General features: G+C 46.6%; 1 protein-coding gene across 3 annotated transcripts in view; it reads left to right on the top strand.

Moving 5' to 3' along the window:
• Positions 1-15,759, top strand: part of PlexA (plexin A) — a 385,856-nt gene that overhangs the window by 332,926 nt on the left and 37,171 nt on the right. For all 3 annotated transcript variants that reach the window (XM_070538955.1, XM_070538957.1, XM_070538958.1), the window contains 9 exons: positions 8,438-8,538; positions 9,353-9,482; positions 10,423-10,585; positions 11,697-11,790; positions 12,847-12,961; positions 13,559-13,690; positions 13,819-13,926; positions 14,052-14,145; positions 14,906-15,087. In XM_070538955.1, the coding sequence (XP_070395056.1) occupies positions 8,438-8,538; positions 9,353-9,482; positions 10,423-10,585; positions 11,697-11,790; positions 12,847-12,961; positions 13,559-13,690; positions 13,819-13,926; positions 14,052-14,145; positions 14,906-15,087 (1,119 nt within the window). The remainder of the gene's footprint in view (positions 1-8,437; positions 8,539-9,352; positions 9,483-10,422; positions 10,586-11,696; positions 11,791-12,846; positions 12,962-13,558; positions 13,691-13,818; positions 13,927-14,051; positions 14,146-14,905; positions 15,088-15,759) is intronic.

The raw sequence follows: 15,759 nt of genomic DNA, 5'->3' as shown, positions 1-15,759 counted from the left end.
GTTAGCATTCTGAGATGCATTCTGTCCTTCCCTTACAGTTTCTTTGGTAAGAGACTCATCTTTCCGAAACTCGCGACGCGTGATTTGCTTCCGTTCGTCGGACTTCCCGGAAAACCCATCTCTTCTATCAGCTTTTTCTACGCGCACTGCCTTGCTGTGCAAGCTGCGGCGGGTGTAATACTCTTCCGCTAACTCTGCTGCCTTGTTTAGCTTAACCTCCTTTAGCCTATCTTGCAGCCAGAGCCGGACATCCTCATCAATGCAACGGTAGAACTGCTCCAACGCGATGCATTCGACAATTTTGTCGCGGTCGTCGTACACCTCTTCGCCCTTCAGCCATTCCACCAGGTCGGCTTTTAGACGAAACGCGAAGTCAACATTCGACTCCTTACCCTTTTTTTGCATACCGGAACCTCTGCCGGAAAGCTTCGGGCGACAATTTGTACTTCCGCAGTAGCGCTTCCTTCACATCACTGTAGCTCTCAAACGCCTCTTTCGATAAGCAAGTTATTACGTCTGATGCCTCCCCAGGAAGCAACGCTAACAGATTCTGTGCCCAAAGGGATCGCTCAATGCTATTCCGTTCGCACACGTGCTCAAATTTCACGAGGTATTTGGCCATATCCTCTCCGACGACAAAGGGTGGAAGTTGATCGCGTATTCTTGGAACATTAGAAGTGAGACTAGGCGCTGGCGAGCTATTTCGGGTCTCCAACTCTTTCATTTTAAGCTCGTGCTCACGTCGCTCCCTCTCTCTCCTTTCCTCCCTTTCCTCCTCGCGAAGTTCCTTTTTTCTCCTTTCCTCCCGACGTTCATTGATATCCGCCCAGGCCTCAGCGGCTTCCTCAGCCGTTACGTCCCCAGTCCTCATGACCTCAAGGATCGCATTCTTTCTTTTGGTCGAGCCCAACTCAATGCCCAACTCCTCACAAATTTCGAGAAGTTCCTTCACCTTGTACTTCTCCATCGTTCACACTGTCCTCCTGCTGTTTACCCTTTTTGAATATACCTGCCGTACGCTACTATAACACTACTAGTAAGACATATGCAAGTATTTCACACACTGCCCTGTCTACCCCCTCAGCATCCCCTGGTTTTCAAAACACTCTTACTAGGCTTGAAACACACAAGGTTATCACAATGCAACACCAAGTCAATCCCTGAGCTACTATAACCTGTGTCAGAGAAAGTCTGGTGTTTGAGGTAAACTTCAGGCACTCACCGCGCCGAGGTAGCTGATGCCGGTCAATCCCACCGCTGCCACCAGTGTTATGACTTCAACCGGTGCCGCCAGTGTTACGACATCCCACCGCTGCCACCAGTGTTACGAACTTCCAACCGGTGCCACCAGTGTTACGACATCCAACCGGTGCCGCCAGTGTTACGACATCCAACCGGTGCCGCCAGTGTTACGAACTTCAACCGCTGCACCACGATAACGGCTTTGTGGTCCCGTAGCGCTCGTCACCCGTTTCGTGACAGAGCGTTGGTAGCGAAGACTCCGAGCCTGGCGTCGATGAGAATAACAAAAGGGACTTTATACATTATATACAGGTTATCATACAGGACATGAACGGATCGGCACTGGGGCCGAGAGCTCACACAAACGCGACTGTTCTCGCACGACGGCGTCCGGCGAAAACGCGTGACACATCTCACCCCAGTCGGGAGCGACACTCTCTCTCGGTGGGTCGGCTGATCCTGTTTTCGAGCGGCGTGTTGCTGCTTTTATAATCCCCGAGGCCCATTGTCACTCAAACGGCCCAATACAAAGTCAGCACACGACGGTCGTCCGAGGGGTCCAACCAGCGACCGCGCTGGCCACCCGGTTCAAAGTTCGCGCGCGCGGTGACCTCCAGGCAAGGGAGGTGCGGCGCCGGGCTGTCGGGCACACGCGGGCACGTCTAAACACGCTGCTTCGCCGAGGCTTCTCCTGCACGAAGGCGCAGCCTCTTGACTTGTGAAGGGAGAATTGTGGCGCTCGCAGGATAGATTCTGCATATTGCAGATTCGGGATCCGGGCTTGTGGTAATGGCACAACACCGCGCTGGCTTTACCGCGCGTCGTAGGCGAAACGTAACAGCGATCACGCTGGCTGTGCTGCTGCGTTTCGTGAACTGGCCGTCCGGGCGCTCCGCTTCGAGCGCTTTATGGCCCGTCTCGATAATAAATACAGTGCAGCGTTGTGGAAGGTGCAGAGCGGGCGTCAGTCAATCGAGCGCCGTATACTTTGCGGTCCATTTCGTGATTGGAAGGCGCCTTTTGCCCCCTCGCATATAACGCATATTTCGCCGTTGCGAATGGCTATATACCCGAGCTGGCGCGTGGCAATCACGCCGCGTCCTCGCAACCAAGATTTGCCCATTTATCCGCCGATTGTCTTTATGCCGGCTCTATCTGCGCCTTCCGAAAAGGTGCCGGCATTTCGGCGGTGCTCAACCTGTCCGCTATTTCCTCGCGTTTGCCGGCGCTGCAGAGAGGTAGGTCGTGCGATTGGCTAGGCGTCCATCTTTTTCATTATTTTTCTCGAAGTCCTTCTTTTTGGGGGCTTCGTGTTCTTTGCGTGTTGGATGGGGACTGCCCGTTTTCTTCTCGCATTTGCCCGTGTTTACGCGTCGTGCGCATGCAGCCTCGAGGAGCAGCAGCGTGAGCGAGTGCCCCAGTCGAATGCGCACCGCCTGCGGTCGTATAATGCCGCTGTTTGGGCGAATTTGAGAGATGAAGGAAGCGGGCGCTTCTTCGTCCCTCTTGGCGTCCGCCCTCTGGCTCGCGTTGCTGCATTTGGCGGCTTGACGCGGGCGGCCTTTGGACATGACAGTACGCAGACTTCCGGGTTGTTCTCGCTGTTGTAGTCATATCCTTTTCTTTTCCTGTTAGTTTGTACACCAACTTCTTTCCCCACTTCTTGCTGTAGTCGTGGAAAAGTTGAGGACGTACGCGTTCTCATTTTGTACCCGCTATTTCTTGAAAGGATAGACTAGAAAAACGACCAGGGCAGACATGGCCAATGTCAGCGAATAGGTGCGCTGAGGAAAACTCCTTGCTCTTTCTTTCTTTGTTTGTTTTCTTTTTTTTCTGCTTGGTGCCGTGCATTTCGCAGGTGAAAGTATAGCTGCCTCCTCCAGTGCCATCCACATCTGTTCGGAAGCCCTGGAGAGGGATCCGTGAACTTTCGTTCTTACTGCAGGAATATTTAGCGCAGAAGTTCCACGGTTCACGAACGACGCGGGGCGGGTGCCTGCGGGACGCTTTCTTTTCTCAGTGGCCTCGTTTATTTTGACACAGGCTGTACACGAGCATGGTGTCTGCGCAACTCTCCCGCCTCACTGCAGCCACGCGAACTGCCTAACTTCGCCGCAGTCCAATATACAGGCCAGCTGGTCTGTGGAATTGAAGGGTGCGCAACGTAGGTCACGCACGCGTGACCTTTACGACCCATATGATCAGAATGCGTAGGGTTGCGCTCTGCCTTTTGGTGTACAAATGTGCTTCCTTTGCACTCTCTAGAGGCACCGCCAAACGACCCAGTCCCCCCCCCCCTCACCCCTATTTTTTTTCTTTCCTGTCATCTCCCCTCACCTCCCCCGGCTTAGTTTCACTCCTCTTCTTCCGAACCCGTTCATTTAGGTCTCTCTTTCTCAATATTGTAGTGCGGCATCCGTACAGGGCGATGCGAACGGGTCGTTCGTTTCATTGTCTGTGCCGCCACAACAGCGTGTGAGCATGGTTTCAGTTCTCCTTCTTTCATTCTGTCTTTTTGTCTTTTCGAAACAAGCGGGTTGAATGAATTGATTGGTAGGAAGGTGTTCGTTGCGCGTATCCCTAGCTTTTATCACGTTCTCTCGCCATTAATAAAAAATAAGAAAAAAATGCGGAGGCGTTACCCCGGGGAAGCGTTTGCGTCCATCGATTGATGATGGATAGAATCGGGGTTTCACGAGCGCTCCCATACGCGCCAAGTGCGTCGTTGCCCGCGCGGAAGCATTTATTATGCACGTGTTTCCTTCCTCCTCGGCTCTCTGAGTCCTCGCTTTTACCCGCTGCTGTTTGTCTTCTTTTTTTTTTTTCTGTGCTGTAGACGGATTGACGGGCACGTGGAGTCGCTTTTTTGCTTTGCGCGCGTGTCTTTTCCTTCCTATTTTCTTGCGCTCTACAGCTGCGTTGAAAGCGCGAGCTCTCTCTTTATTTTTTTTTATTATTATTGGTATCCTAGAATGAGTAACGGGCCCAGTGAAATGCGTCGAGAGAACGGAAACTGAATCGTCGGGATGTTGTCTGCTCGTTGAGGCCCCCCCCCCCCCCCCCCGAAGAAGTCATTAGGACGTCGCAGTGCTCGACGCGTCTCTCTCCCTTTCCATTCTGGTTGTTGTTTTCGCCCTACGCATGCCGGCGGCTTGATGACATCCGTACATAGGAGGGCTTGCTGGGCGGCTTTCTCCTTTGTCGCCGACATATCAAGCCGTGTTGGAGTTTAACTTTTAATATTAGATTTTTTTTACCCCCCGAGTTTCATCGCATTTGTCATCCTCACTCACCTCATCGGCGCAATGGTACGCTCGTTTGTTTAGTTTATTACGAGATGTGACATTACGCCTGCAAGTACTCTATTTATTCAACGCTTGCGGCACGTTTAGTGGAAATGGGAGAAATATGCGGTTGGTTTTAGTTAGTTAGTGAGTGAGTTAGTTAGTTAGTTAAAGCTCTGGAGTTCTAAAGCAAGGCAAGAATTATGGGAGATTCCGCATATAGTAGAGTGACATCCTGTGCATGGTAAATTCTTTAGCGTGCACATTAAGCTCGGTACGCTAGCGTTTCTTCCCATTCCGTCCCCATAGCGGAATGCGGTCGCCGGGACCGAGGGTCGAACCGGCTACCTCTTCAGCAGCAGAACGCCGCAACCACTGAAGCTCAGCGGCGGGTTCGTACAAAAACGGGTTCCGGCCCACATTCGTGTTTCAATTCGCGAGCGAATCACCGTACGTACGTTTCATTGCGTTTTAGCTTCCGTTGGAAGAATCATCCCGGTTATGGTGGGGCGCTTATGAACCGAAACTTTCTTTTGAGAGAGGTAAGTAATTACAGAGAAAAGATAAATGAAGTTCAGTAATGTTAACGAATACAAGCGGCCGAGTTATTGTCCTGTGTTTAAGAATGACTTGAGCAAAAAAAAAAGAAAGTGAGGGCTCGAGGACGAAAACGAAAGTATCCGCCCTGTCGGTTTGCCCGAGTTGCACAGTTTATACCGTTGTGTACATACTTCGTCGAAGGCTTAAAAGTTTACCGCTGCTAATGACCTTGTTTGTTAGCTTTCCCGTTTCGGGGCCGTTTCTTAGAAATACTTGGAGGCCACGTCGCACGTACGCAGGTTCGTTGAAAACGTGCGAATGACGCGTCGAGGCGCAAAAGGAGCTCGTGAACGATAGGCCTGTGATGCGGATGATCGAGGTGCGCGTTCAAACGGGAACACACGCACACGCAGCTGTCGGGCCTCGTTTGACGAGCGCACGTTGGAGATCAACCCGCATGTCGCCCATTACACGCTCTCACCGCGACGACCGCGCCCCCCTGCGGGGGCGGGCGGCAAAAGAAAGTCGTTCCGCGCTGGCGTCGCTGCACTCGTCTTGTGGCTCGAGCTCCCTCGTGCGTGAAATTCACTTTTTCTCGCCGTCGGTGGAAGGGCGAGCGAGAGCGCGCGCTCGCTCGGGTGGCAACGGCTTCGCCGTAGCCGACAAGCCTTCGGCAGCCCGCCGCCCTCATCCACGCGTTCTCGCGCCATTCAGGAAAAATGCCACGGGGGGAGTAGGGTTGGTTGCTACCGCCGCGATCAAATTTTTGCGCAGTCTCAATTGTTTTCTTTTTTGCATATTTTTTCCCGGCGCTCTACATTTTGCTTGCGTGCTTGTGTACTGCTACACACACGCACGCGCGCGCACACACCCGCATGTAGGGGCGTCGTGGAAAGGGGCGCGGTTCTGTGCACGGCAGGGAAGCTGCAGCGAACGGGGAGCGTGTGGCATATCAATTACCCGCCGCCGCTCGCGCTTCCTCGGTTTCGCGAACGGCGCGGCGTAGATTTGTAGCGACGCTTCCGTCCTTTCGCGTTCCCTCTGTTTTTCTTTCTTTTCTTTTTCTCTCCTTATTTCCCGTCTCTTCCCTGCAGTGCCGCTGCTGCTGCCTTTGTTCTGGCGAGCGTATCTCATTTGCGCTCCGTTTTATGCTCGCAACCGCGCCGCAGTGCTCGCTTTCTCAGAGGTTGTTGTCTGTTCCGTCGGCTCTACTCCCCAATTTTGTGGGGCATTATTCTCAATCGCTTGGCGCCACTGCTTTTGAATAGCGTTCACCACCCCACCACCTGCTTTGTTGTACCGCTTTTTCTTTTTCTCTTGGATTTGATTTTCTTTTAACGGAGTCCGCCGTCTACAAACAATCAGGCTGAGTTTTTGTATGCAGTGCCTATCCTCTTTGCCAGAAAAGCAACTGCGCGGAACTGTCATACACATTTTTTTTTTTTTTAGCTGGGGCCAGGCTTTATAAAAGCAAAGCTGGAAAACAGATGCGGCTTTTACGAAACCATACTAACAACAGTCAACTGCGCAGTTCTGTCCTCATGAGCTGAACTTCGTACCGTGTGCGAGCTACCTAAAGAAAAATGTTCCTTCGCAGTACCCCTGTCCCGACAGTGCGAATAACGGGGAATACAGACGAGAAAGTACGTTATATTCTCATTTTACGAAAAACAACGAAAAGACAGTGCTAAGTGCGCTGCTTCAGGCACGAGTCAGTTTTCCACCCCGCCACAGGTGCCCCTCTCCCTCCTTCTTTAGCAAGCGTGATGCGTTCCCATGGCAACAGCGCGGACGTCGGCGGCGCGTTTGCTTTGTCCATTTCAGTGGTTTGTCCGCGCCGACTCTCATTGTCTTTGATTTTATATAATCCCGTTGTTTTCGATGCTACGGAGTTGCCATGGTAACAGCCTTCATTCTGTCCGCAGCTTTTCCGCTCCATTTTATACTCTCTTTCACCCCCCCCCCCCCCTTTTTTTTCTCGCCTGAACGGTACCACACGTGCTGTGTTTTTCCGGATCATTGCCGGATTTCGGGCGCTGTTCTATTTCGAACTTGGAGATCGAAGCCCCGCTCTGATGAAACCTAAAACGTGTGGCGGCTCTGTTGTGGTAACCGCGTCGGGCTGTCCGTATGTAATGTGAACAGTCGCATTTTAATGTAGCGTGCTTTTATTTCCATTGTTTGACTTTCTCCTTGATACCTATAGGTATCTATGATATCTGTAGGTACCCATGGTACGCCTAGGTATCTACAGTAGATTACGATTTCTAGGGGAGTATCATTAAGGCAATAGTTCGGCGAAGGAATATTGCTGCGAGTTACACGCATGCATTTACATTTAGTTACGTAATGTTGCATTAATCATACATCACACCAGTTAGAGATAGCGTTTATATTGTCTTGTAAGAATTTATTATCAGATTTGTCTGAGATTTCATGGATATCACACAGTCATCTGTGAAAAGGTAAATATTAGAAAAACATCATATGGTAAATCGTTAATGTAAATTAAGAAAAGAAGAGGGCCTATAACTGATTCTTGGGGCACACCAGAGTCTATGGGATTAAATGGGGACATATCGTTATTTGACACAACATGCTGTGACTTATTAAAGAGAAAATGTGCAAACCATGCAACCAGGCTAGAATCAAGACTAAGTTTGCTAAGTTTAATATAGATGCAAATAGAAGCGAATCAAAGGCGTCCAAGATATTTATTCTGTTAATTATGCTTTCCGTATTTTTGAAGTAAAAAAATAAATTCAATTCGCATATCTGTGTGCAATGGTCCAGCTAAATGGAAGCCTATGCTCTTTTTAATTTCCCTTTGATTAGTTTGAGACCAGTCTATTTTTGAAAAGCATGGATGGAATATTGTCACTTAAAGTTTCATTGAAGGAAGCTGCTTCAGAAATGCAATAGCTTTGTAAGCACTGGACCACCAATATATGACTGAATGAGAACACTTGTGGTGCTAGCTTCCTCATATGTTTTTTTCTTTTTTTCCTGTTTTCTTTTGCTATCCCCCTCCCCCCTTTTTTTCTGTACCTGCCAGTTTATTTAGGTTTATCTTAGAGGAAGCTGCTACATCATATTTTCTCACAGAGCAAATTAATTTTGCTCGTGTTCAAACTAAATTTTGACCCCAGTCATTTTGAATGACCGTCACCTGATTGTGTTCAATTGAGGCTCATATTTTGGTAGTCAGTTTGGTCAAAATGTTTATTTACGTGCAGGTAGAGACCATCGGAAGCTTCAGCATCTTCTCCTGTTAGGTTTTTATTGTGAACAATAAGAAATAATTCTTTACTAGAATCATGTATGATATTACTAGGCCTGTTTAGCTTGACTGGTCATGCGGCCTTTTGCAGGTGACAAGGGTGAAAGTCCAAGAGTGCCACCAGTATAAGACTTGCATAGACTGTCTTGGTGCTCAAGACCCTTACTGCGGCTGGTGTTCGCTGGAAAACAAGTATGTGAACAGTACTTGATTGTATATAACATACTTTGGGGCACTTTTGACAAGTGCTTTGTTTTGCGCAACATTCTCCTTGAACCTTATCGTGTTTATTGTTCCTCTTCACCAAAGTTATCAAGCACCCTCCATTCCACGAAAGATTTGAGCCTCATGTTGATGAGCAATCTCAGGAGGTGGACCTTACCCTGTGTGTTAATCAAGAGTTGTTTGTGCTGAAGTTGTTGCACCTTTGCACTAAGCACATCAGACTGCTCTAGGCACATCTGAACCTCAGTGCTTTGAGATCTTGCTGATTCTTTTATGCATTAACCATAGCTTAACAAATATAGCATATGTCCTTGCTACCTTTGAAGCTTGCTCATCTATATTGTCTCCTCTTTTTCTCTCTCTTGCATTTTGTGATTTTATTGTTTGTGTAAATTGTGAAAGGCAGCTAACACAAAGGTTGAGATATTAGAGCATTAGCATTAAGTCAGCAATTGCAGCACACAATCGTTGTGTTGCTGATTATTATTGCCATTGATTATAAGTTTGCTTGTTGCTAGTAGGTACATGCAAAGATGATCAGCACACTTCATGGTGCAGTTTTTCTCATTTATTGTAGGCATGAGTTATGAAAGGAAAAGCTAACTAATATGTTAGTTATTAGTCGTCAGGGTCATTGCATGCTGTGTGGCAAAAATATGGAATAGCATTGTCAAGCGAAATATCATTAAGCACGAAAGTCTTGGGACCATGTGCATGATAATCTAATGAACCCTCTTTCTGGTCATAAACTTTGTTCATTTCTGTGATGTGATTCCCATAGGTGCAGCCTTAGGAGCAACTGTGCTGAGGCTGCCCAGGACCCACTGTACTGGCTTTCGTACAAGAGTGGCAAGTGTACCACGATCACCAGTGTGCAGCCAGCGCAGATCCAACGAACTACAGCTCGCATTGTGAATACCATTTTCTGTTCTTTGTGTGATTTGTACTTGTTTATACACAGAGTGCAGTGGGTAAGACGGGAGCCCTGTGGAAATAGAACGCATCTGTCAAGGCACTGCTGGCTTTCATGTCCCGGAAGATTTCTTGTTAGTTATTGCTTCTGTTCTTCAGTGCAAAACTTTTAAGGGAATCTACTGTGAGTGGTCGCCCTGTAATCAGGCCCAAGGTAAAGCGTTGCCCATTTTCCCAAAGGGCTGTGGAAGTAGCATGTTATGTAACCTTGTGCATATTGTGCACGAGGTTTATATGCTCATGTAGTATTCCACACTTCATGATATTGGAGTTGCTGCAATGGGAGGAGCTTGTGCATGTTGCAGCAGTTGCAAGCCTGTGTGCTACGTTTACTGGAGAACTGGTGCCAGGTTGCCAGGACAGCTCCGCCATTGAAGAGTACTGCTGGCTTTATAGTTATTTTCATAATTGTTTTTTAGGTACCTTTATGGAAGGCTCCAAACATTAGTCTTGAATTGCATCTGTAACGTCACCCAGTACCGAAACTTTATACCTTTATTCACTCTAGCATATTTTCATACTCCTTTTTGTGAAAGTTCCCCGACCTACTCATTGATGGCTAGACTGGACTTAAAGCTGTTTTACAGTGTAGTGCTTGTTGGTGGTAACCTAATTCTTGTGTGTAGGGGTTAACCTACCAGTGTCCTTCATGCACTGTATGCTGTCATTCTATGTAATATGTCACCAACAAATGTTTTGTCGAATAGTATGATACCCTGCCTTATGTAGTTTGAAAACCCATGCAAGTTTTAAATTTGACGACTTTAACTTTGTTGTCCTACATAACAATGCTACTGCCAATTGTTACTGCCAGTAAAAACAGCATGGCTAAGTCTTCTTTAGACATCAACTGATTGTGCTCACCATGTTGCTTTGCAGCTTAGCCTGGTGATTGGCAACCTTCCTGTGCTGGACGGCCAGTTCTTCTGCGCTTTCACGGCCTTCTCCAAAACTCTGGAGACCAATGCCACCCGCTTGACCAACGGTGTCAGCTGCCCCACCCCGCACACGGACTCCCTGCCACCAATCCCTCCGGGCGAACGTGAGGAACTCATTGCTTTCACTCGTTTTCAAGAAGATGCAGTTGCAGTATCCACAGTGCCTTTTAGACAAGCTGCACCAGAGGCAATGAAACAAGTAACAAGGAGTGAGCAACAAGAGTGTGCGGCTTACTAATGCAGTGCACAAGTAACTTAAATAGCAAAAGATACGCTGGGTCTTTATATGCCTGACAACAGTCACTGCTGCAAGTTCATTTTGCAGAAGTTTCCAGAACACTGGAGCCTAGGAAGAACAAAATTCCCTTGCACTAGTGCAACCTCTGTAGAATCAAATCAATGAACTCAAATTGATTAACTTTTACTTTTGAAACAAAAAGATATGGCAACCTCTAAAAGCTATTTTGACTCGCAGTCTAAAGATATGTTTCTGTGCAGGCTGATTAGCAAAGCAAAAAAAAAAAAGATCTGCCTCTTTTACGCTCTGAAAACTATTGCACTCAAGTGTGCGTGTTTGAATGCAAAACAAACATTACCAATAACTTATAGTTTAGCAATAGCTTATCTTTGCTGCAACTCACTTGTGCTAGGTGCTGCTGTCCTCATAGAACCACAGTGTGAAATACTTCTTAGAATATGGTATAGATACAGCCACATGGTGCCATGAGATCAGATTTCTTGTCCTCGCAGCATTGTTGACAAATTCCTATCGCTTGTGTCTTTGCAGTCTGTTACTGCGTACTTCTGTAACTTGTATGCAAGCTGGTTCTTATATGTTGCTGCGAGTGCTGCATCTTTAAATGTTCTGTAATATACTTTGGGTGTGTTGACACATGCTATGTCAGATTGTCCCACTGTGATTATGCAGCCATTGTGACTAACAGTTTTTCCAAGACAGAATACGTGTAGATGCAATGACAGTTTATTTCCAGTTCTTATAACCTCTTTTGGCCTAAGCCTGCATAGAGTCTCCTGTTGTGCACCTCTTGCATTTCTCAGCACTCCAATATTTGGAACGGTGTTACAAATTTTCTTTTAAATGTGTACAGGCTTGTCAGGTTCTCCATCTATCGATCTGTGTTTTGTTTAATTTGTGCTTTATCTTGGGGATTAGAGTTCTGTACTCTCTTACTGAATGTTATTGTTTCACTGCAGATCATTTCACTGCCAAGTTGTCTGTGAGGATGAAGAGCAACCCGGACTTCGTAGCCACCAACTTCACCTTCTATGACTGCAGTACCTACACTTCGTGAGTGCTCCCTCTTGCTCATATTTTTCACCCGATGAAACCTTTCACATGAAACAATCTTTTGGCTATTGCAAAAGCAGTGACACAAACTCTTTCTGTTTTGCTTTTCAGCAACATTGTAACACGTAAGCTGGCTTATTATTGGGCTTCTGTTTTTCTCCTTATGTAGCAGAATGTACCATGTTGAAAGCGTTTTCATCTGCTAGGTGATAGGTTTGTAAAGGCTTTTAAACCACAGTTTGGGCCAAATTCTGAAAGTGGGCTTTTTTTTTCCACCAGAGCGATTTTCTAATCAAAAACACTCATTTGCAGACTTGCATTTCTATCTTTTCCCAAGGACGGTTCTCTCAAGGAAGACATGAAGAAAGCCACTAGCACAAGAGAAAACAATTTTACATATCCAAAGATGGTGAAACTGGTTGAAAGCAGCCTTCATTTTCATGGCAGGATGCTAGCTGTAAGAGTCTTGGCAGCTTGTTGCCCAGCTCTACAGTGCATTGCTTCAGATGCGCAATCTGCAAAGGCATGCCCATTGCAAGGTAAATGGCCTGTTAACGCTAATGCACATCTATCCCAGGCGCAAGTTTAAACAAAGCAAACATATGAGAGAGGAAGAAAGAGCAATACATATCCAAAGGCCAACATCATGAAGCTGCAACCATTTAATCAGCATTGGGGAAGGCGAAAGGTGATTAAAAGCATAGATGAAAGTGATGCTGATGGGATGAATATAAGGCAAAAGCATGGAACTAGAGCTCTCCTTAGAGTCTCAAACCCAGTCTACTATCATGCAACAGTTCTGTAACAGCTTTTAGAATTGGTAACCTCATGAAGGGCCTGGCTAAGATCCCACGATAATTACATCAGAAAACTATTGATCATCAAAGAGTGACGGGGCCAGTCATGATGCAAATTGCCAACCAGCCTTGTAGAAGGCTGCTGCGTACAGTGCTTAGACCGCCTGCTTCTAACTTTCAGAAAGAATGAACAAAATCATTTGATCTTTATGTTCTTGACATGCAAGCTACAGCCTCTTGGTGTTTGTGATGTATGCAGATGCACCCAGTGTGTCTCCAGTCCCTTCCCTTGCGACTGGTGTGTCGGTGGGCACCGCTGCACTCATGACACAGGTGAAAACTGCCGCAACGACATCCTCGTCACTGGTGTATCGGTGAGAATATATTCACTCGCTCTCGTTGCACGTGAAAATCAGTTAAGCATCTGCGGATGGACGCTTTTGGTTTTACCTTTCCTTACACTGTCGCTGCGAATGCTGTCTCTCTCATGACCTTCCTATGCATGAACTCTTGTAAGCCTGTATGTTCATCGCTTATTATGCAAGTTTGAGTACATCTTTTAGATGAAGTGTTTGATTGCCCTAACCTGTATTGCACAATTTGCCAATGTCAAGTTAGCAAAAAACAGCTGTCCTTAATATACAGATTCATACTTAAGAGAACTCTCATGTCCTCATGTAGAGCAAAGTTACCTTGCTATCGCACAAAGCTGTGCCATCAAAATCAGTGATAATTTCACCAGAAGTTATCTTTGGGAACTAGCAATACAGTGTTGTTTTAGTGATTCAGTGAATCTGTGAAAATTATTTCGTCAACTGAAGTTTCGGCGACACTAGGTGGGAAGGTCGCGTGGCAGCTTCTGAGCAGCAGCACATGCCTGCATTCACTTCGTAGTTTCTATAGCGCCTTGCATTTCCTGCTTTTTCTCAATTAAAAAAAAAAAACAATCCATTTTGTTTCGTTTCTTGCAGAGTGTGGGGCCAAGCATTCGGTCAGGACCAGGGTTCTGCCCTCGTATCAATGCAACCACTGGCATTTCCACCGAGATTCTTGTGCCAATGGGCATCAACAAGCGCATTCAAGTCAAGGTTGAAAATATTCAGGTAAGCCGTTCTCTAATCATTTTCCATGTTTTGCACAGTTTTCCTTGCTGTGGTTGCTTTTCAGAGTAAAGCACTCTTGAACTAATTTCACCGTCTCACTCTCTCTCTGTCTCTTTTTTTCTTTCCAGCCTTTTATTGCCTCTACAAGATTTGTGTGCCAGTTCAACATTGAAGGCAGAGTGAAGCAAGTGAATGCTCAACTTCTAGGAGACACAATATATTGCGAGAACATGCAGGTAAGTTAACTATTGCATCCAATTGCCTCCTCTTTTGTAAAGCGTGTAACTTCCTGCTGCTTTTCCGGAAATGACACTAAACGCTTGGATCCAGGAACATTGCTTTCTTTCCCTTTTTTTTCCAGTTTAACTACGGCACACAAGCTCCAAACATCACTGCTGCATTTGCAGTCATCTGGGAAGGTAGCAAGCCCCTGGACAACCCTGAGAATATCCATGGTATGTTTCTCGTGTGTGGGTGTGTGTTTTCGTTATTTGTAGGGACATTAATTGCCTCTAGTGCAAGTTGGTTTATTGGCACATGTTTCTTTACTCACACTCTTTCTGTTCATGTCATATATTTTTTGATCGTCCCCCATGATGCTTTTACATTCTGTCCTGAGCTACTTGGTTTCAATATGACTCCCAGTGTTATGTTGCCAAATCTCATGACATTTCCTCACTGTTCTGTATTTAAATTTCATTTCCTTATTGCTGGGGAAGTATTCTGTAGGAGTCCACCTAGTGGACATCTCGATTTCATCTGCTGCTGAAGTGCTGATTGGCTGTGGCGTCTCACTGCTGCGGATGCACAGCCCAGCCCAACCAATCAGAACTTTAACTGCAGACAAAGTGGACGCGTCCATTAGGTGGATTCTTACAGAATACCTCCGCTGGTGTAGTTTTCCTCCCATATTACCACAGTCACATAGGTCACATAGAAGTCAGGTCTCATGACAACGTTCATGTGGTCAGTCACATGGTCACAGGTGACCATGTGACTAAACAGTGGTCATGTGGCCAAACAATCTCAATCCATTCTCTTGAACATTGGCTGCATGCAATGTCTGATAGCTTGATCGGCATCCCTTGGGTGGGGCTGTGCTCAGCTGGTTATGGGACATTTGACAGGCACAGCATGTATTTGTGAGGGTGTTTGAAGGAACAATGCAGATTGCAGGTGGGCTAAAGGTGGTGGACGTGTATGTGTCATGCGCAGTTCTCGTGTACCGGTGCGAGAACATGTCGGAGAACTGCGGCCTTTGCCTGGAACTTCCCGAGAAGTACGCGTGTGGTTGGTGCCAGCAGAGCAACTCGTGCAAGGTGCAGGAGCAGTGTGACGGTCACGCCACCAAGTGGCTTGAGCGCACACAGACTTGCCCCGATCCACAAATCACCAGGGTGAGCTTACCACAGGAGTCCCTGAGAGGGTGTCTTGCAGTGTGATTCCATGAGTATTGGCAGTAGTGATTCTCTTCATCTGCAGCACCTCCATATATAGAAACAGCTAATTTTGATTTCATTGTAAAAATTCGTGACCAGCTTAGAAGTTACAAAGTAAAAAAAAATGAAGAAGTACTCGCTGTTTATAATTTCTATGCTCTTCAAACCAATAGTAGCGTCATCCCACATGAGGGAGTAGAAGCATGGGTAAAGGCATCGTTTTGTGGGAGGTTGAGGTGTGTTGTGCTTGTGAGATCTGTGCATATTTCTCAGCATCAGTGCAATTATAGGCATTCTGAACCGGTATGACTGGATGCGTTTCTTTAAATCTGCATTTGATAATAAACAGGCATTTGTTCTGTTTCTCAAATTGCTTTGCATTTTTGCAAACACTATGTGAGGTTTTTAGTCTCACCAATACATGGTTCACAAATTTCACGATACTCACTGTGATACCTAAATGTTTAGGTGCCAGTTGTTTACCGGCATTCGCTTGTAATCAACTGTAAGGCTTATAGAAATGTGTGCGTATTACAGAAAACAGATTATGCTTAATAAGGCACGTCACACATTCTTCTGTCGACCTGCTATTCTTTACTGATGCGTGCCTCATAATCATATTGTGGTTTT

Source organism: Dermacentor albipictus, chromosome 5, assembly GCF_038994185.2.
Source record: "Dermacentor albipictus isolate Rhodes 1998 colony chromosome 5, USDA_Dalb.pri_finalv2, whole genome shotgun sequence".
In the NCBI taxonomy this organism is placed as follows: Eukaryota; Metazoa; Arthropoda; class Arachnida; order Ixodida; family Ixodidae; genus Dermacentor; species Dermacentor albipictus.
The sequence above is the reverse complement of the archived record's forward strand: the minus strand, read 5'-3'. Positions and strand labels throughout refer to the sequence as shown.